The following is a 22,283-nucleotide window of genomic DNA, read 5'->3' on the forward strand; positions in this document are numbered from 1 at the left end:
CGTGGGTGTTCACTGGCCGGCCGCGGCGGAATGTAGGCCGGGGGGGGGGGGGGGGTGAGGCCTACATGAGGTTGAGTAGGTTGGGCCTTTACTCATTTTAGTTTAGAAGAATGAGAGGTGACCTTATTGAGACATATAGGGTGGTGTTCAAATTGGACCAGGTGTGTAATGGGCAGGTGACTCATCACCACGTAGGGTGTACCTTCTGCAAAATATTCTTGTTCATACTCCCAAAGTTTATTATTTTTTTTCTCTGCATTAAGGTTTGATGACTTCCTAGTCCACAAACGCCATGAGATTTTTGTTTTATGTGGGAATGGGGTAACGGGGAAATTTAATCAGAAATTAAACATGGACATCTCAAAAAATAGCTGAAGGGTATGATTTCTTCCCGTTCCTACTGTGGTCACTGGGACAAACAAATAGGTCCCTGCTGGATATTCATAAAGAACTTCCTAAAGACAGTTTTCATTCTTCTCTAACTGTGCTGTGGGCCAAAATCAGATGTCTCCCTGTTATTCACAAAGCAAGTACAGCTGAAATTAAGAACTCATGAGTGAGGAATTAAAATAAATCCCCCAATGTTGTAAATCCATATATTGCTGGTCTGAGATACTGTATTATTATACAATCTGCATTTTAAACAAAACAAGTAGCTAATAACAACGGTTCATTAGTTACCCAGCATGAAATAGTGTATATGGGTAAATTTTCTTTTGATATGTTACAGTAGCTACATGAGGTAACAATCTGTGACAAATAGGTGAATATCTTCATAGAAATTAAGTTCTATCTTAATTTTTGAATTGAGAATTAATTTCATACTACAGTTATCGTTACTTGTATTTTACACTTCTAAACTCATTTCATATACAGTTTGTTGCCAAGTAGAAAAATTTAAATAGATACATGTGTCACTATTTGAGAAATACATTGATTTATAGATATTAAAAAGTCATGAATTTCAGTTATGAATGTTGTAATTACAAAGTTGTGAAATGTGTGGAAAATTACTGCATGGTGTAGTGTTTTATCACACCCACAGCATGACAGAGTAGCAAATTAATTTTTAAGATTTCCTAAAGCAAGGCCAGGGATAACTATTTCTTATTTCCTTTATTTAAAGAGCCTCCTGGTCCCTGGGGTAACTGCAGAAGGTGCCAAACAGAAGGTACACAGAGGTTTTCCTATCAGCTATTGAGTTGGTCAAGATTTGCAAGATTTTTCGAGTTCAAATTGGTAACAGAGAGCTGCTTTACATAGATTCTTCGTAATTTTGATTTTCAAAATACTTCAGAATCTTTAATGATGTCTAATGCCAGCAAACTTACTGAGCAACAAATCACTCAGAGCACAGATCCATTGGAAAAAGATAATCCGAAGGATGATGAGCTAACTGCTGACTTAGAAAAAAGGAGAAGTGGCATAATAAATGAGCCAATAAGTAAAGTTCTAAAGAAACCTCGTTCATCAACACGCTTTTCTACATTCGGCAGTACCAGCTCAATGAATGGACAATTGCAGAATGGAAGTATTTTAGTATATGGTAAAGAGTCAACAGTTGTTCAAAACAGTACTACCTCAAAGCATAAAAGAATCTCTCACATGCTAGACAAATCACTGGAAAGCTCGTCAGAAGTACAGAGTGAAGTACACATTGCTTCTTCAGATCTTCAAAAGCAGGTGGAACCTGAGCATATTTTCCTGTCCAGTGAGCGAGAAGCTGGCATTTCTGACATGGAGGTGGTATCTGCTGCTGAAGCAATAAGCAGTCCTGTTGATTTACCCTTCATGAGTGGCATTCCATTGAATCCAGGTGTTTTTATTATGACTCCTGCTGGAATATTCATGGCAGATAGTGCCCTCCAGATGGCCGGTCTGGTGGAATATCCATTGCAGAATGACCTTGCTTCAGCCATTCATTCTGGAAAAAAGAAGAGGAAGAGATGTGGCATGTGTGAGCCCTGCAGAAGAAGATTAAATTGTGAGGAATGCAGTAGCTGTAGAAATCGCAAAACTGGCCACCAAATTTGCAAACTGCGAAAATGTGAGGAACTTAAAAAAAAACCAACAGCAGCATTGGAGGTAAGGGTAACTTCTACAAGAATTTTGTTCAAAGTTTTTTTCCTTCAAAAGTGAGAAAATCAGGGTAAAACGGTTCAAAATGCATCCATGAGAAATAATTTTAATATTGTGAAATGCTGCTTTTTAATGGTTATGCTTGAATGATTTAAGCAGCCCTCAGCATATTGGGATTGTGCTAAGTATCTTACATAAATCTCTGACAATTACATAATTGTAATTATTTTACAGTACATAAAGTTTAGGAGCACAAGTTCTCCTTAAGTAAAAACTTCATTAATTCATATATTTGTGCAAAAGTCAAGATGTTCTGTTTCCAGAATTTATTTGCAGCTTTTGTAAAACCACCTTATTTCTTTTGAGACGAACAGACTGTGTCAATGTTAGAAAGGATAAACCAGAACTAGCTTCAGAGTGAATTGAGAGCAGATGATGCTCATTGAAGCTTGTGGGCAAGATCTTCCGGCTGTTCATACCAGCAGGATCTTCCGATACCGCCGACCGCACATCCCCACCGTGGATTTTCCGGCAGTGTGGGGTGATTCAATGGGAAATCCCACTGACAACAGCGGAACTAGGCCAGAAGATCCCACTGCTGGCCAACAGCGGGGAATCTCCCACCGCCAAGAAACATGGGAGGCCAGAGAATCTTTCCCTATATTTAAGAGCTGGGTTTTCCCCAGTGAGGGGGATTTCTTCTGGACTGGGAGAGGATTCAGAAGGATTGAATAGAAACCACTGCGCATGTGTGCTGAATGATAGTATCACAATAAAACAGTTGCAGTTTATTAGAATGTTTCTTATTGCCTTATTCGGTAAACGGACATTCGCCTGTTATGGCAGTCTGGGCCATTAATTAACAATTTTGTTAATGAATAAAATCTCCATTTTGTTTAGTCCGCAATGTTTTTTTTAATGAAGGTATTATATTTTCAAGATTTATTTATTTGAAATTGTGTAACTAAAGAATAATTTGGCGCGTGGCAAGTGTTGCGTCCATTAATTACAATGGAAAGATGTATTCCAAGAATCGAAGAGACATGGGCCAGGTGTCTCCGGGGCTGCCTGCCAGTGGAGGGAACCCGAACCGCTTGTTGAACCCAGGGTCGGGCCAAAAACCTGTTTCACGCTGGCTGTGAAACCTGTTGGCAGTCTTCCAGCCTGCTTCATCGGCCCCGACTAGCTACTCGACGTCCCCAACCAGGTTCCCGCTCAGACCCGGTGGGAACATGCAAATGGCTGGTTCAAGTTGTTTTGCATGTACTTTATGGGCAAGACGCCCAATTCAGCTGCCTCCTGGGATGCTCCAGCCCCACAGCCGGGAGTCCCGTTGACATAAATTAGTGCAAGTCCTGAGAAACGGAGATCTGGCAGATTGCAGTCTGAGTGGGGTGAGTACCCTCCCTACAAATGCCTCCAGGGTGCCGATGGGGGTCCTTCATGGGAGGTGAGGGTCAGGGGGGCTTGTGCTGGGCTGGAGGAGCTACGATTGGATTTATTTGCGGGGATGGGGATCATCTTGCTGCTCTCCCCATCTGCAGCTTAAACCCTTTAAACAGTCAGTCTGTATCTAAAAATGTAATTCTCTCATAATAAAGTGAAAGTGTTCCCATCTGTACACCTGAACATTTTAAACAGCCTGTCAGTATGCCAAGGTGCAAGTGCTCTTTCTGGGAAGCATTTGAGAATAAAGAGACAGCCTCTTTTTAAAAAAAAACTGCGGTTAGAAAACCACCCACTCCCGAGTTAATAGATCCCTACAGAGCTATATAAAGAAATCATTTTAATTCCCTTTTTGAAACTGGCTCAATGTGTCAATCAAAAAACTTTTAAGAGGTCATAGCCCATAAAATTGAATATAAACAATGTAGTTCAAAGCTTTTAACAGTCTACGCATACGAACATTTTAAAGGGCAATGAAATTGACTGTGAAAAAAACACTTCAAAGATTTCCACCACATTAAAGGGAATTAATTTGCCTTCAACACCTAGATCTTTGCAGATGGCATTCTGACTGATTGTTTAAAGGTTTTAAAGGCTGCAGATGGGAAGAGTAGCCAAACACCCTTCCAGCTCAGCACAAACCCCCTGAACCCTACCCCCTCCGCACCCTGGAGGCATTATTAGGGTGGGTACTCAGCCTTTTGCCACCCCTCAGACTGCAAGGTTCGAGGTCTGCTGAAGGGGGGATCTGAGGGGGGCTGAAGGAGGAGATTGGTGAGGCTGAAGGGGGAATGGGGGTGGCTGAAGGGGGGATTGGGTGAGGTGAGGGGGTGGCTGAAGGGGGTTCCTTGCCTGTGATCCGGGGGTATCTGCAGCAACATTCTGAGATTGGGGTGCCCTTTAGAAATGGTACCTCGGTCTCATAGAAGCAGAACTTGTCAGCGAGATTAGGACCCACCCCTCTCATGTCCAGCGAGAACCCCTGTGTGCCACTGAATGGCACATCAGGGGCGGAATTCTCCGCAAGGCCCGACGCCGTCGTGAAACCCGGAGAGGTTCACGACGGCATTGGAGGCCGCACCTGGCCCCCCCCATTCTCTTCCCCCCCCCCCCCCCCCCCCGGGGGCTAGGAGGGCCGTGCCGTAAATCTCGGCCGCCGAGAATGACGCAGCCAGCGCGTCTAATGATGTCAGCCGCGCATGCACAGGTTGGCCTGCTCCAACCCACGCATGCGCAGCTGATGTCACGCCGGCTGAAGGCTCAAACCCGCGCATGCGTGGCGGCTTGATCTTGCCGGCTGGCGGAGGGGATAGAGAGCGTCCCTTTGAGACGCCGGCCCGACGATCGGTGGGCACCGATCGCGGGCCAGCCCCTCCCGAGCACGATCGTGGTGCTCACTCCCCTCTCCGTCCCCCACGCCGGCAGCGGCCAGGTGTGGTTGCCGCCGGCATGAACCGGTTGGGAACGGCAGGCCGCTCGGCCCATCTGGGTCAGAGAATCGCGGGCCGCCGTCAAAAACGGTGGCCCACGATTCTCCGAGCAGCGTGTCGCAAACATTTGGGGGGGGGGGGGGGGGGGTGGGAGAATCACGGGGGGTGCCAGAGCGGCCCTCCCGCAATTCTCCCACCCGGCCCCAGGTTTTCACCTAGCACCAGCGGAAATCACTCATTTTTTTCTGCTGTGGGTGCGCTTAGTCTTCATTGGGGAAAATTGCACCCATGCACATGTTGGGGGAAAGGCACCTGTTATTGAGAAAATTATAATATACACACAAGTGATTTTTAAAATGTTAACAGCTATCAAACCCTGGGTGGGAGTCTCCGACCCCCCCGTCGGGTGGGAGAATCGCCAGGGGTCGGCGTGAATCCCGCCCCCGCCATCCTCCCAATTCTCCTGCCCCCCCCCACCCCCCCCCAAAAACTGCCCGGTGTGGGTCGCGCTGCGCGCCTCGGAGAATGGCGGGGTCCGGCGAGACTCAATGGGCGTCGGGGCCGCCCAAATTCTCTGGCCCCCTTTGGGCCGAAGTCCCGCCCGTCTGTAGCCGGTCCCGCCGACCTAAATCAGAGTAGGTACCTTACCGGAGGGACCTGGCGGCGCGGGCGGGCTCCAGGGCAGTCGCGGGGGGTTATGGCCCCGGGAGGTGCCCCCACGGTGGCGTGGCCCGCGGTTAGGGCCCACTGATACATGGGCGGGCCTGTGCCGTGGGGGCACTTCTCTGCATCGGCCGCTGTGGTCCTCTGCGATGGCCGATGCGGAGTCGAACCCTCCCGCGCATGCGGTGACTCGCACCAGCCGGCGGAGGCCCTTCGGCGCCAGTTGGCGTGGCGCCAAGCCCCTATCCCGCTGCCCGGTGGGGCGCCAACCACTTCGGGGCAGGCCACTCCGTCCTGCCGGGACCTTCCGCCCTGCTGAATACGGGAGAATCCCGCCCCCTATCTTCCAGTCTTGTAACCACTCTTACTACACAGGATCCTGTACCCTTCCTTTTTTTAAATTCAAGCTTCTGTTACATTCTCTAACTTTATATTTTGATGTTTATTTCGTATCTTCTGCTGATATGTTCTCATCTGGCTTCAAATCACAATGGAATAATTTGAACTTTGGTGTCTATCAAGTGATATTGTAACATCCTGGGCAGGATTCTCCGAACCCCCGCCTCGTCGGAGAATCCCCGGGGGGGCGGCGTGAATCCCGTCCTGCCGCTCCGACGCTGGCTGCCGTATTCTCCAACGCCGGTTTTCGTGCGGGGATGGGGATCACATCACGCCGGTTGGGGGCCCCTCCGGCAATTCTCCGGGCCACGATGGGCCGAGCAGCCATCAGTTTCCGGCCAGTCCCGCCGGCGTGGATTGGACATGGTCCCACATGGCGGGACCTGAATGGTCGGCCGACTGGTGCGGTCCTCGGGGGGGGGGGGGGGCAGGGGACGCCCACAGTGGCCTGGCCCGAGATCGGGGCCCACCGATCTGCGGGCAGGCATCTGCCATGGGGGCACTCCTTCCTTCCACGCCGGCCTCTGTAGGGCTCCGCCAAGGCCGGCGCGGAGAAGTCACCCCCCTGAGCATGCGCTAGAATACGGCAGCTGGTTCTGCGCAAGCGCTAACCCGCACCGGCCCTTCGCCGCCGGTTGGCGTGGCGCCAACCCCTCTGGTGTCGGCCTAGCCCCCGGACGTGCGGAGGATTTCGCAACTTCCGGTCGGCCTGACGTCGGAGTGATTCGCGTCGCTTTTTACGCCGGCATCAGGCCATCGCGCGGATTTGGGAGGATCCCGCCCATTATCCATTGGTCAGGATTGAAGTCAGTGGAGTTGAAAACTGAGAGAGATGTATAATGGGGGACCAATCAAATAGCACCCTTTTTCACTGGTACTCAATGCTATCTGGTCCACTAATATTTAATCATCCTTGCCTAATCTAACCTATATGTGACTCCTGTGCCACAGCACTATGCTAGACTCTTAACTGTCATCTGAAATGCCACAACAAGTTAGTTTGTTGTGCCAAACCACTACCAGAAAAGCATAATATGAATAAAACAGGACAGATCATTAGACTTCACCCTGGGCATCTGATTCAGATAAAACAATGGAACACTCAAACCAGTCACCAAAAGAGAAAATGCTGGAAAATCTCAGCAGGTCTAGCAGCATCTGCAGGGAGAGAAAACAGCTAACATTTTGAGTCCGAATGACCCATTGGACAGAGGATCATCTGGACTCGAAACATTAGCTGTTTTCTCTCCCTGCAGATGCTGCCAAACCTGCTGAGATTTTCCAGCATTTTCTCTTTTGGTTTCAGAATCCAGCATCCACAGTAATTTGCTTTTACTCAAACCAGTCAACCGTATGAAGTTCTCTTCACTAACATATGGGGATCTGTGCCAAAATTGAGCGCGCTGTCCCATAGATATATCAAGCTTGACAGACGAAAGCAAGGTACTGGGGGTGCTGGAAATCTGAAAATTTAACCCAGAAAATACTTCAGAAACGCAGATCAGGTAGCATCTATGGAGAAAGAAACAGAATTAATTTTTCAAGTCAATGACTTTTCATGATGAAAAGTCATAGAAATAAAACATTAACTCTGCGTTTCTCTCTCCTCACATGCTGTCAGATCTCCTGTGTGACAGCCTCACACAATGCTCTTTCTCCTCCATGACCATCTCTGGGTCTGTCCTGTGTCATCGGCAAGACAGGCTCACCAGAGTTGAAGGTACGGTGGCATACCATCGTGAGGGTGTCGCTCTGGGAGCCCCCAGCTTTAGCTCTACACCTTATGAGGTTTCAATGCATCAGGTCAAACATGGGAAAGGAAACTCGCTGATTACTCCCTTCCCTCAGCTGATGCATCAATATTCCACCATGTTACAAACCACTTGGAAGAAGCACTGATGACAGGAAGGGCACAGAATGTCCATTATCAAGAGTAGCTTGGTACTTGGTACACCACTACTGGCCAAACTGGCTGGGTTTGAAGGGAAAAACGGGGCCTGCAGCAGTTGTGAGTGAACCAATACCAGAGGGAAAAAACCTACTTCACCTCATCCTCACCCACCTACCCATCACAGATGCATCTGTCCACAACAGTATTGGTAGGAGACCAAATCCTATTTTCACACTGAAGACACCCTCCATTGTGTTGTTTGACACTAACACGACGCAAAATATAATAGATGCAGACCAGATATAATAGCCATGAGGCAACTATGTTACACTGCAATCTGTAACCACATGGCCCAACATATCCTTCGCCCTACCATTATCATCAAGCTAGGAGATCAGTAAGGAGTGTAAAATAACATGTCACCTACCATACCTTAAGATGAGGTGCCAATCTGCTGAAGGTACAAGGCACAATTACATATGCGCTAAACAGCTGAAGCAGCATGTCATAGACTAAGCTAAGTGATCTCCCAGCCGTTGAATCAGATCAAAGCTCTAAATCCTGCCACAACTAGTTGTGAAGAGTAGTGAACAACTAAACAATTAACAGGAAGAGGAGACTCTGTGAACATTCCTTAATGATGGTGGAGCCCATCATGTGAGTGCAAAAGACAAAACTGAAGGGATTGCAACTATCTTCAGCCATAAGTGCCAAGTGGATGATCTAACTTTGCCTCCTCCTCACAAAAAACAGTTTTCAACCAATTCAATTCACTCCACCTGAAAACAGGAAAATAGGTGAGTGTACTGGATACATCAACTGCTGTGGTCCTTGAATAGATCCTGGCTGTAGTGCTCAAGTCATGAACTCCAGAACTAACCACGCCTCTAGCCAAGGTTTTCCAGTACAGCTACAACACTGGGATCTACCTGTTGACAAAGTAGAAGATTACCCAGCTGTCTTGCCAACAAAAAACAGGACTAATCTAATCCTACCAATTACCACTCCATTAGCCGATTTCCAATTATCAACAAAGTGATGGAAGGGATTATTGACAATCAAGTGACACTGATTTACCAACAGCCTGCTTACTCATGCTCAGCTTGGTTTCCGCCAAGGGCCACTCAGCTCCAGATCTCATGACAGACTTAGTCCAAAAGTGGACAAAAGAGCTGAATTCCAGCAATGATGTGAGAGTGACTCCCCTTGACACCAAGGTAGCATTTGGGCAAATGTGGCGTCAAGGAGCCTGAGTAAAATTTAAGTTAATAGTAATTAGGGAAGATGTTTGGAGTCACTAGTAACACAAAGGAAGATGGTTGAGGTTGCTGGAGACCAATCAACTCAATCCAATGACTTGCTGCAGGAGTTCCTCAGGCTGTTATCATGGATCCAACCACCTTCAATTTCTTCAACACTGACCTTCCCTCTGCCATTCGATCTGAAGGTTCGTTGATGACTGCACAGTGTTTGGTTCTATTGCAAACACCTCAATGAACAATGAAGCACTTCTAGGCAGCACGGTAGCATTGTGGATAGCACAATTGCTTCACAGCTCCAGGGTCCCAGGTTTGATTCCGGCTTGGGTCACTGTCTGTGTCGAGTCTGCACATCCTCCCCGTGTGTGCGTGGGTTTCCTCCGGGTGCTCCGGTTTCCTCCCACAGTCCAAAGATGTGCAGGTTAGGTGGATTGGCCATGATAAATTGCCCTTAGTGTCCAAAATTGCCTTTAGTGTTGGGTGGGGTTACTGGGTTGTGGGGATAGGGTGGAGGTGTTGACCTTGGGTAGGGTGCTCTTTCCAAGAGCCGGTGCAGACTCGATGGGCCGAATGGCCTCCTTCTGCACTGTAAATTCTATGATATCTATGATGTTGGCATGCAACAAGACCTGGGTAAATTTCAATCTTAGCCAGTAAAAGAGAGAGTCAAGCCACTTCTCCTTTTATATTCTGTGGCATTGCCATTATTAAATTCCCCACCACCAATATTGCAGGTGTTACCATCCACTAAAACATAACTTGACCTGCCACTTAGGTCAGTGGTCACAAGAACAGGTCAAAGGTTGGGAATTCTGCAGTGAGTAACTCACCACCTGACTCCCCAAAGCCTTCCCCAGAGGCATAAGTCTTGAGTGTGATGCAATCCCCTCCAGTTGCCTAGATGAGTTAAGCTCCAGCAGCCCTCAAGAAATTAAACGTCACCCAGGACAAAGCAGCTTATTTGATCAACACCCAATCCACCACCTTATCCCCTCCTTCCCTCCACAACACTGCAGCAATTTGTCATAGTTTCTCCTGCAACATCTCCCAAATCGGTGACCCCTGCTACCTAGAAAGATAAAAACAGCGAATGCAAAGGAACACCTATGTGCTCCTCTCCAAGTTACACTCCACGTTGGCTTAGAAATATATCCTTGTTCATTCACCATTGCTGAATCAAAATTCTGGAACTCACTACACGACACAAGAAGGCGGCTAACCACCACCTTCTTGAGGGTAATTAAGGATGGACAATTAATGCTGGTCTTGCCAGCCAATCCCAGATTCTATGAATGAATAAAAATCATACTGCCTCCAAGAAACTGATCATTCTCAGAGACAAATGTAGTGCCCTGGTTCATGATCCTTGATCCTGGAACAAGTAGGATGTGTTGTACATTTGCCAATTTATTTATTAAATTTTTTTTTTAAATTTAGAGTACCCAATTATTTTTATCCAATTAAGGGGCAATTTAGTGTGGCCAATCCACCTAACCTGCACATCTTTGGTTTGTGGGGATGAAACACATGCAGACACAGGGATAATGTGCAAACTCCACACAGGCAGTGACCTGGGGCCGGGATCGAACCCAGGTCCTCAGCGCTGTAGGCAGCAGAGCTAACCACTGCACCACCACCACGTCGCCCCGCATTTGCCAATTTATATTCACTCTTTTGCAGATATTATTGCACAAGTTTACTAGCATAGCTTCTGGAGTAAGGTAATTTGTACAAGGAAATGAAAGCACATGATATTGTGGTTTATGTTAGTGCTGTGTGGTCATGGTGGCACAACACATTGATGTGATGGCATGCAACACTGCAGTGTTAGGACAAGGATTCCTGATAATTCTCCCATATAGTGATCTCAGTCAGGCCACCTGTAGAGATATCAAATGTAGCAGAATTGCCAGAAAGGGAAAATTGAACTGCCACAGTAGTAAAGGTGCAGAAGTTGATTATTATACATGTGCCCGTGCATTCAGTTAGCAATGTAGTGTGACAAATAGAAGTGTAAACAAATCTGTATATGTTTTAATATTTACTCATATGAACAGAAATGTTGGTTCATAACATTGTTTTGCATTGTGCATCAAATTCTATATAATTATTTTGTTTTCAGTGAGTTTGAGGAAAATTATTCATATATATTATATTGACTGCAATTAAACAATAATATTTAGGGGTAGGGTCTCTGTTTGGCTGCAATCGGTGATCTGGGTGAAAGTTGTGCTCAAACTTGTGCCAGTTCAGAGAAGTTTATTTTTCCTCCAATTTCCATTCAAGCTCATTTTGCTTATCACCAAATGTAAAATCTGCCTTCAATCCGCACAGTCAGGAAGTATTCCGAATTTAATTTTTAAAAATGCTTTAAGACTAGCACTGGGCTAAATCGCTGGCTTTTAAAGCAGACCAAGGCAGGCCAGCAGCACGGTTCGATTCCTGTACCAGCCTCCCCGAACAGGCGCCGGAATGTGGCGACTAGGGGCTTTTCACAGTATCTTCATTTGAAGCCTACTTGTGACAATAAGTGATTTTCTTTCATTTCTTGATATTTTTAAGTGGTAACTTGTTAAGTTGATTTGATAGAGCTGCATATGTGCTCACCACGAATAATAATTATTATTTTTAATCAATGTCTAGTCACAACTTCTGAGCAACCAGTTTTTAAATAAGTGAGAATGGTTTTCAAGAAAACTAGACAGAATCATTTGCTAGTTGTAATCTGTACTGTAGTCAGTTTCCTTGTCAATTTTAAAGATATATATTCAAACACTTGCCAGTTTACTTTTAAAAGCCTCTTCAAAGGTTCGTAAACATATGCATTTAGTGGGAATTACCAATCTCGATTAATTCAACTTGGAGATGTGCTGGTTTTGTGGGCAGGGCTGGTCTCTGGCGCAGTGTTTTTTAAGCCAGCGCAAAAAGTTCACAGAATTTGATTTACACCTAACATCATTTATGTTTGAAGTTCCATAATGTTTGAACTATTTTGGTTGATTGGATGAATTCCGTTGGGGCAGCATCACAAGAAGCTCCAGGTCCTGATCACTGGAAATTTAGTGGGAGCCATGGATTAGCATAGTTATGACACGTTCATCCAGATTTTTGAGACCAAAATTTAAAATGAGCTGTTTAAATGCAATGGTTATAATGGACTTTATCGTAATTTTGAACAAAAGTAGTCTGACAATTATATTTATTAATTTCCCTGACACTGCTATACTTGATTTAAGGGAAGTACTGACCAATTTATATAGACTATTGCTGTGACAAATCCGCAAATATTTACTTAGAGCTGTGTGTATGCCCCGGTTTCATACTCCATGGTACTTGTGGTAACAAAAGTGAATGATTGTTACTGTGTCATTGAACCCAGCCTACTTGACATGTTAAAGAATGGTGAAACTTGGTTGTTGTAAAGTATGTATAAGAAAGTAGAGCAATTGTCACATGCAGCAACTGGATGTTATCAATGATTTACAAATAATTCATGATACTGCTCTGTATGAGAATAAGAATATTATCCAATAAATGTCTAAATTGAAAATTGCATCATGCATTCTTAGAAAATAGATTACTTCCACAAACAAAGCCTTCCCTCTCTAATTTTACCTCTTGTTAACTATAAATGAGGTAGTGAGGGGGGCATGTGGCGCAGTGGTTAGCATTGCTACCTACGGCGCTGAGGACCCGGGTTCGAATCCTGGCCCTGGGTCACTGTCCCTGTGGAGTTTGCACATTCTCCCCGTGTCTGCGTGCGTTTCACCCCTACAGCCCAGAGATGTGCAGGGTAGGTGGATTGGCCATGCTATATTGCCCCTTAATTGGAAAATAAAAATAATTGACTACTCTAAATTTTTTTTTAAATGAGGGAGTATTTTGGCCGTGACAAGTCTCATTTCATATTTTCTTTACTTTAGTACTTTTGTTGTTGCTAATGGCTCAGATGGTACACGATACAAAGGACAGAATATTTATTGCCCCATTGTGGCAGGGGGGTGGCCAGAATCTGTGATGAGCCTTTCAAATATCTATTGACTTTGGTAGGACAGAAAATCCCACCTGCAGGAAGGGCTGTAAAAGAATACCACAAAGAAGCTGGGAACAATCCTTATTCTGTGCTGAGTCAGCTTCAGCTGATGTCCGTGAGTGTACTACAGTTAACTCCCAACACCCTTGGGTAAGAGACAGGAAATCTAAACTCTGTTGGGATTGCAAGATTGGGATTGCGAGACCATTGAGTGCTTTCTGCAGAGAAAAATATGAAGTGAGAGCAATTTACTGGCTTTCACTGGTCCAACAGCTGCCAATCATAGATAGTCTATCTTATCGGAGGCTTCCAGGCAGGGATCTCCCTTATGGGGGGATTTCTGGTGGGGTCTCTTATGGGGGCGTTTCTGGTGGGGGTAGCTGTAATGGGGGGTATTTCTGGTGGGGATGGGGTGGGCAGGATTTACATTTTTTGTGGTGAGGCTGGTCCTCCGATGGACTTTGGGGGGGGACTCCCTTTAACAGTTATCCCTTTGGCCCACCCTGTCAGGACCATGCTGGTGAATATCTGCACCAATTCTCGCCCATGTGAATCCCGGCCTAGAGGACCGGAGAATCACATGCCCAGTCCACCAGCTAGTGCAGGGCACAAATTTTGATATCACCACCAGGGGCGAACCGGAGTATCAGAACGGCCCCAATCCCGTTTTTTGCCGGATACTGGATTCTCCGCCGCATCGAGAACTCGGCTGCGGACGGTGAAGAATCCAGCCCACTGTCACAGGGAGGAACCTTTTCAATGGTATGGGACAATCCGTGCCTCAAAAGCCTTATCGCATTGTTTATTACATCTTTACTATCTTTTACATTGCAATTATAAGGAAAACTTTAGAAGTACAGGCAGCAAACATAGATATCAAATACATAAGGGTTGGGATTCTCCGTTGCTTACACTGGAAACAGGAAATGCGATTGAGCAGAGAATTGGTTTTGAAGCTGAAATCGGACGCTGGTTTAACGCCAAATCACAATTTTCCGGTGCCATGACAGCGGTGTCAATGCGTTCTACTCCGCACCTACAGTAAACGCCATTGGCATACCGTTAGCCGGCCTGACCTGGTATTTTCCGGGGACTCCGCGATTCTCCGCCTCCACCGGGGAAAATTCTGACAGCGAGGTTCACTTGTGCTTTTAAAAAATCATGCAACTGGCACCGTGTCTGATGAGGGAGAGAGGGGAGGTAGAACATGGAGAGGCGTGAGTGTGGGCTGCCAGGTTTTACACAGGCCGTGCTGGCTCAGTGGGGAGGTGATGGGGGAAGGGCCATGGGGCCGGGGTGATCCTCGTGGCACTGGGGCATTGTCCAGGCATGGACCGTCATTGCCATGGCCTGCAAGGCAGCCTTCCTGCACGTCCCACTGACCACCCACCTTGGCCCCTGGTTCTGCAGAGTGACACCGGCCGTATTGATGCCCTCACCACACTGCCCCCACCCTCCAGCCAACAACCCCGACCAGCCGGAACCCACCGGCAGGGTATCATGTGACCCACCCAAGGACAATGCCCACAGTACTGCCTATAGGGGGTGCCAGATGGAGGTCGCGGAGCATACTGCTGCCAAGGACAGCTGCAGCTGACTTTACCCCTGGCAACAGGGTCGAGCGCCAGGGCCAGAGGCTCCCACGGTGCTGGGCACCAGTGGGGTCAGGGGTGCGCAGAAGATGGGGGGTGGGGTGGGGGACATGTTGGGGCAGAGTCCGCAGTGCCAACCGGGGCCACCATGTAGCCTATTGGACCTGCTTGGGCACGGGGGTACGCACCTGCTAACATGTCGGTATTTCACCCCTTGCAGACAATGGATTTTGGAATTCAACCAGCAATATCAGCCTTCCTCCTAGTCGCCGCAGTCCTGTGGGATGCCCTGTGGTCATACGAGCAGCAGCTTCTTGAGGAGGAGGAAGCTGCAGCAGTAGAGCGAGCAGCAGCTAACATGCAGCACCACAACAGGAGGAGGCAGCCGCTGAGGATGGAGTTCCGGCTACCCAACTGGCCAAGGAGCAGGTGGTGCAAAGGGGGCACAGCATGAGGCCTTGCATGAACCGGCTGTGTCGAACATTCGAGGACCTGTCAGACTGGACATGCTGTCGAAGACTCCGGCTGAGCAGGGGGACAGTGCGACGTATTTGCCAGATCATGGTTCACCTGGCACCGGGAGGGAATGGGAGAGGACACCTGCTCCCGGTGGCCATCTCAAGGTTATGGTCGCCCTGAATCTTTATGCCACGGGCTCCCTCCAGGCATCGAGTGGGGACCTGTGCGGGATCTCACAGAGCTCGGTGCACAGGTGCATCTGCGCCCATATTACACAATACATCCCATTTCAATGTGGACCGAGCCCACATGGGTGCCCGAGCAACAGGGTTTGCCACCATCGCCAACATGCCTCGGGTCCAGGGGATGATTGACAGGATTACTGGTGCCCTACGAGCACCTGCAGATTACAGATCGATGTACACAATCCGAAAGGGGTTCCACTTGAACGTGCAGCTGGTATGTGACCATTAGATGTGCATCAGGCACGTCTGCGCCCTATACCCGGGCAGTATGCACGACGCCTTCATCCTGGTACAGTCAACGATTCCCGGTCTCTTTGAGGCGAAGCCCCGGCTGGGGGGTTGGCTCCTGGGCGACAGTGGTTATCCGTTGCTGTCATGACTGATGACCTATCTGATGGCTACAGATCGACAAGAAGATCAGCTACAACGATGCCCATGCTGCGACCAGGACATGATCGAGTGGTGCTTTGGCATCCTGAAGATGCAGTTCGAGTGCCTGGGTCACTCTGGAGGAGCTCTCCAATATGACACTGGGAGGATTGACCCTATCGTGGCGGCCTGCTGCGTCCTCCACAACATCACGCAGCAGAGGGATGATGTGCTAGAGGAGGAGGATGAACGGATGCCTCCTCCAATGAGGAGGATGCGGGGGAGGAGGAGGATGGACACGATATGGGGCCAATGCATACGGGACGGTCCGATCGCCCCGAGATTCACCGACTATGGGGGAGGAACTGGCCAGGGGCACGGATACCGTCACCCACCCCCCTATCCCGGATGGCACCTGGCTATTCCAAGGGAGGGACGTGCAAGCGGAGCTATCCCTTGAGGCTTTCCTGCCACGGCAAGTCCTGGAGGCCCGTCCTTGTCTTGGCCAGGGTCTGCATACTCGTACTCATGGAGCACAAGGACTGGAAAACCTCCGTCTAGGACTGCGTCACATCACGCTGTGACTGTGCCACCACCTTCCGGATCTATGCCACATCAACCAGTGACTGCGCCAGCTCCCTCTGGCACTGGGCCACCTCTCTCTGTGTCTGTGCCATGTCGGTCAGTGCCTGGGTAATACTGCCAACGCACTCAGCCATGGCCCGCTGTGACTGGACCAGGCTCAGGAGCGCCGCTGCATTGTCGAAGTAGCTCTGGCACATGGCTGCCTTTTAAGAGGGTAGCTCTGCCCCGAGCCACGGCCACCATCTGCACAGAATGCCCCAGGCCTTGGGCATGCTGATGCATAGCTGTGACCCTCACTCCCAAGGCCTCCAGCGTGGACGCCACCTGTGAGGTGTTAGCCTGGGTGGCACGCATGGCTGGCTCCACCTCCTGCTCTTGCACTCAGTTGGACTCCTCCACCTGCAGGTGCTGGATGTTTGCCGACATCCCCTTCAACTTGTCCCTGTTTCTGCGACTCCACAATCGATGGGACTGTCCGTTCCTGAAGCCCGAAACCCATCTGGATGGCAGCTGGTCACTGGGGACGGCCTGCCCTCCGACTATCCGCCTCCTCGGGTGTTCCTACTTCCATCTTTTTGTGTGGTACGCACCAGATAGTGTCCCATGAGCCTCTTTGCTAAAGTGCCAACCGAGGTGAGCGATTTTGGATGGTGGAGGGTGTTGGAGAGAGCTGTGATCCGTATCGTCCTCAGACTCGAGCTCCGGGGTGGCCTGGGTTTCGGACATACAAGTCAACTCGTGTCAGTGTTGTCTTCGCTACTTGTCTCCCGGGATTCGGGCTGTGGCTGTGGCTGGGGAACACCAGAACGGTCGGCTCCCCCACCGCCGGGTCCTGCAAAACACAAGTCAAGATGCATGATTAGATCGCGGACCGGGGGGGTCGTGGGACCGGGAAGGTGGTGGAGGTGAGGGTGGTGTGGGGCGGTGAGGGTGGTGTTGGAGGGGGTGCTAAAGCACGGGGAACCGAAACACAGCAGGTCTCAGTTCCTTATCCGAGGCCGATCTGCACCCAGGCAACCGCCCTTTCCTCGGGACCATTGACCACGTCCTGGGCCCGTACTCTGCCGCGATGAGTGGCCGCAGGTCTGGTGGTCCCCCTCCAGGTTTCCCCCACTCCCTGCAGTTATGAGCGGCCTTCTCCTTCAGGGGGCGGCGTTAGACAGTCTGACACATGCAGCCCAGGGGTTGGGCAGCTGGTGGCTTCAGCAGCCAGGGCACTCAGCCATGGCGACTGGTATGGTGCCGGCAAGTGCTGCACGGTTGGGGTTCGGCTGTCCTGGTGCGATGGGGGAGGGTTGAGGCTATGGGTGTGTGAGGGGGGTAGGTACCAGGGCCACAGTGGTGCCTACTCACCCTGGCTACCCTGAGGACGTTGTGCAGTTGCTGACGGCACTGCAGGCCAGTCCAGATGGTGTTGCTGGTGACTCTGACCATCTCTGCCACCTGCAGGGACAGCGAATGGCGGCGGCTGGCAGCCCCCTTCCCGGGCCGACTGCAAGGGTGACTCGCCTCTCCTCCACGACATCCAGGAGGGTATCCAGCTCGGCGTCGGTGAATCATGGGGCCGCACGTCTGGCTGCCATCTTTTTGCTGGGATGGTCTATGTGGGCTGCGAAGTGTGTATCTGCAGCTGCAGCTTGTCAGCCTTCTGAGTGTCAATCGTGAAACCGGCGAATCCCACACAGTTTCTCATTGGAATCGATTGTGTTCCACGTGGTCCCAATGCTAGCTCCTTAACAGTAGCTGAATCGGTCCAGGTGCGGCGCCAGTTTAGCTGTCGTGGAACTCCACGAATCCTGCCCCAGCGTCAACACGTAGTTTCATGAACGAAGAATCAAGCCACAGAGCTTTCCTTTGTGGCTAACTTTGCAATGTTTAATAGTAACTTCACAATAGACTGTTCCAGGAGCTAGAGGTGAAAATAGTGATTCTGGCTCTTTTTTATAGATGGAGAACGTTTTCCATGCAGGCTCCAGCAGGATCAGCTGATTCCATTTACAGTGAGGGATGCTGAAGCCTGAATTAATTAATTAGAGATTATTTTTATAACACACTGGATATAGATCACTAACTCTTCAGCTTTAAATTGAGGCTTATTCAGTAGTTTGAGGACACAGCATGACAGAAAATGGGTATAATGTTCCAAACAAAACTCGAGTACAGCCTGATATTAGAGTTAGTTCTATTCTTCTGCTTATCGATAATCTGGACTCCGATCTCGGAGTCAATTCATCGTCAACAAAGAGGGAGAAATAGGCCAATCTATTTCAGCACGCAGTTTATAGATGACTATTGATATTCATTACTCTGCTGTTGTCTAAAGAACAAATTCACAATTGAGGCAATGGAAGGCTATCCTGCCAAAATCCTAGCTGTGTCCTTGACCAAAGTGATATTAGTATCACTCAGCAATCTGCAACACTAGTTATTCAGCATGCTTTTAATGGTCTATTTGAACAAAAGTTCCTGATTGGGACCAATTTAGCTTTGGAATTTAGTGCCCACCGCAGAAGATAAATGTCTTTACATGTGTGCCCCCCCCCCCCCCCCCACCCCATGGAGGGATCACCATGACAGGTTTTCTCTTGGGTAAGTACAATTTTGTTGTTCCATAGCCACTCCTCAAATGCGGGGAACACCTCGGTAGAAGAAGAGAAGTGGGTTACTCACTGTTTTTCTTCTTTTATATTTAAATAAAGATCTGTCAAACATTTGTTCTATGTTCCTGGGTGAATTTAAGATTGAACAACATTAATTTGGGTTGGAAGCATGTTTGATAGTTAGACAATTTATATCAATTTTTCAGGACTGACGTAGATAGGTAAATCACTTCTTGAACATGCAGACTACAAACAACGAGGATTATTATTGGTGAAACCAACTACAGATGAAACAACATGCATACATATATATATATATCCTATATAGATAGCACAGCGGTTAGCACTGTTGTTTCACAGTGCTAGGGACCCGGGTTCGATTCCCGGCTTGGGTCACTGTGCGGAGTCTTCATGGGTTCTCCCCGTGTCTGCGTGGGTTTCCTCCGGGTGCTCCGGTTTCCTTCCAAAAGTCCTGAAAGACGTGCTGTTAGGTGAATTGGACATTCTGAATTCTCCCTCAGCGTAACCTAACAGGTGCCGGAATGTGGCAACTAGGGGGGCTTTTCACAGTAACTTCATTGTCGTGTTAATGTAAGCCTATTTGTGACACTAATATAGATTATTATTATTATTATTACACGCCTGATTTTTAAAGAAGCTGTTATAGTTGCTCTGTGTGGAACTGTGCTCATTTAGCCATTTTGCTGTGGTTAGCTTGGCACCCCTAGAATATGGGCAGGAATATTAGCCTGGATTCTTGTCTGCTTATCAGTGATTTTGGATTGAAGTGTGTGTGTGTGTGTATGGGGAGGGGGCGGGTGGAGAATGGTTACTGGATTCAAGTGTGCGGGAGCAGGAAGGTGCGATGGTGGCAGCGAGTTAACTGTGTGATTGCTCCACAAACTAAGCTCTTACATGAAAAATCACCACTTTGACAAGGTGTAGATTTCTCTTCTTCAATCAAACACGCACCTCTCCCTGATATAAGACACAGCTGCTGATTGTGAAGATTTGTGAGGAAATAAATTTGCATGAAGAAGGTGAGGGTATCGCCCCTGGGCACCATCCAGCGGAGACCAGGGGCTGGATTCTCGGCCGTTCCCTGCCACATTTCTGTTATCCCCACCGGTGGGATGCTCCGTTACGCCGGCTAGTCAATGGGGTTTCCCATTATCGGACAGCCCCACGCCGTTGGGAAAACCCTGGGCTGCCGGCAAAACGGAGCATCCCGCCGATAGAGAATCTAGCCCAGGAGTGATTATACACCAGGAGTGGTGGGAGCACTGAGTCTCCAGAATGGAAGATCTAGCCCTATTTCTCCCACTCCAGTCCTTGGGAGTTTTGAAAGAAGGAATGCTTATCAATAAAGTATAAGTTGGTGGAAGGGCTGATGCATGATCTGTCCCCACTGGGGGACATTAGCAGTGGCCAGATAGAAATTGATCATTGTGCAACTGATGAACAAGTAGGCACTTTAAGCAACAACTCAGAAAGGAAAATGGGCAGAATTAGCATCTGTTTTTATTGTGGTGGAGGTCAAACTTTGGAAAATAAGTGAAAGTGTGATGCAAAGGAAGAAATCCATCTATTTGGCAATGGCGGATTAGCTACTGAAAATGTAAATGATTATTCTTTGCTGCTCCTTCTGGAGTAAGAGTATCCAATGTACTAATTTTTTTAATGTGAAATCTGGGTGGTTACTCAGAAGTAGCTTCGTCACAGACCAGTTTTCTTAAAACCACTTGTCCTTAAGCTATTGAACATGGCAGGATTTCACTTTGCAGCACTAAGAATATTGTGAGTCGGCAGTTATTACTGTTTATTTCTTGTATTAAGCCATTATTATCGTTTTCTTTTTTTTCTGTTTTCAGAAGGTGATTCTTCCTTCAGGAGCAGCATTTCGATGGTTCCAATAGATGTGAGCACGCAATTCCCAGAGTTGTGTCATTAAGTGCAATGTGTCTGCTTGCTTGTATTGTCTCAGGCAAACATTGTCGGCTGAAGTAAATGGACGCACCCTGTGTTTTCTTAGAACCAAAACTCTCTTTCTGCAACTTTCATTCCAATTTTTATGGAGGTGAATTTTATGTTGTAAGAATGAATATCTTTAGTCATTGTACAATGTGTCAGTGCTATTACAACAAATCTGTAAAATGCAGTACCAAGACAAAATGGGCACAGTATGGACAATCAGATTTTATTTGTTTGATGTTAATGTCTGTTGCGTATATTGGAAAGTGCTAGGAGTGTTTAGGAAGTTAATTTTACAGATATCTTTTAAGACTAGTTGACTGAACACACTGTTCTAGACATAGCACAATGGTTAAATCACATGCCTTTTCCAATCTACCTTTATTCTATATTTTATTGCATATTTCCCCAGCTGTCATTGGGTTGATCGTTGTATCATGGCACCTCTTGACATTGTAGTCTTGGACACTTAAGTAGACACTAGGATATAATTTTCATAATTTTGTTTATAAACATCATTTTTGTAAATTGCTGAAGTAACATCACTTCTGTGGTGGTCATTAAGCCACTGGTTTTTATGTAAAATCACCAGCTTCACACCTATTGCATGGTGCATTTTGTATTGATTTGGCTGTTTTTGGCTGTTTTGTGTAAAAAAATTAGTGTTTGTTTTTTTTCTGTCTGTCAAATTTCAATGTGCAGCTCATAACCTTGCATGTGGAACTTGGCATCTCTTGTCATGGGCAAACTGATTCCTGGAAATGCCAATTTGGGAGATTAGCTTTTCATCATAATCTAGCAAACGTTATGTTGCTGCTGGTATAAAGATACACTTAATACAGTTGTTTTAATTACCTGCAAAAGAAAATCAGTGCCCCAGTTATATCTAGGCATGATGGATCACTAGAATCCCATGTTTGTGAAATCTTTGAAACCTCACAGCTGTTGAATCACAAAAGCATGTCATTTTAGGGACACAGGATATTATGGAAATGCTTTGAAGGTGACCAAGGAATCAAGGTTCCATACTTGAGAAGGAATTTTTTTTCAGCAATCAAATACTTTTCTTGCCAGATAAATTGAAATTTGTTGATTTATTAATGAAGCAGAGAATGGGTATTTATGTTTCTATAAGTTTTGTGGAAATGAGAAAGAACTGCAGTACTTTGAAACAAATGATGCACACCCTGGCTGTAATAATAGTAGCCAGCTATTCGCATCTCACCAAATTGAGCACTGAACCTCTATGTATTATCATTCCT

The 22,283-nt window shown here is 47.4% G+C and overlaps 1 protein-coding gene across 13 annotated transcripts in view; it reads left to right on the forward strand.

Annotated features, from left to right (window-relative positions):
• The window catches only part of LOC119965224 (CXXC-type zinc finger protein 5-like), a 42,580-nt gene extending 20,900 nt beyond the window's left edge, over positions 1-21,680 (forward strand). For all 13 annotated transcript variants that reach the window (XM_038795686.1, XM_038795683.1, XM_038795678.1 and 10 more), the window contains 2 exons: positions 1,127-2,085; positions 20,922-21,680. In XM_038795686.1, coding sequence (XP_038651614.1) covers positions 1,306-2,085; positions 20,922-20,966 — 825 coding nt within the window. In that variant the 5' untranslated portion in view covers positions 1,127-1,305 and the 3' untranslated portion in view covers positions 20,967-21,680. The remainder of the gene's footprint in view (positions 1-1,126; positions 2,086-20,921) is intronic.
• Positions 21,681-22,283: the final 603 nt, after the last annotated feature.

Source organism: Scyliorhinus canicula, chromosome 4, assembly GCF_902713615.1.
Source record: "Scyliorhinus canicula chromosome 4, sScyCan1.1, whole genome shotgun sequence".
Taxonomy (NCBI): domain Eukaryota; kingdom Metazoa; phylum Chordata; class Chondrichthyes; order Carcharhiniformes; family Scyliorhinidae; genus Scyliorhinus; species Scyliorhinus canicula.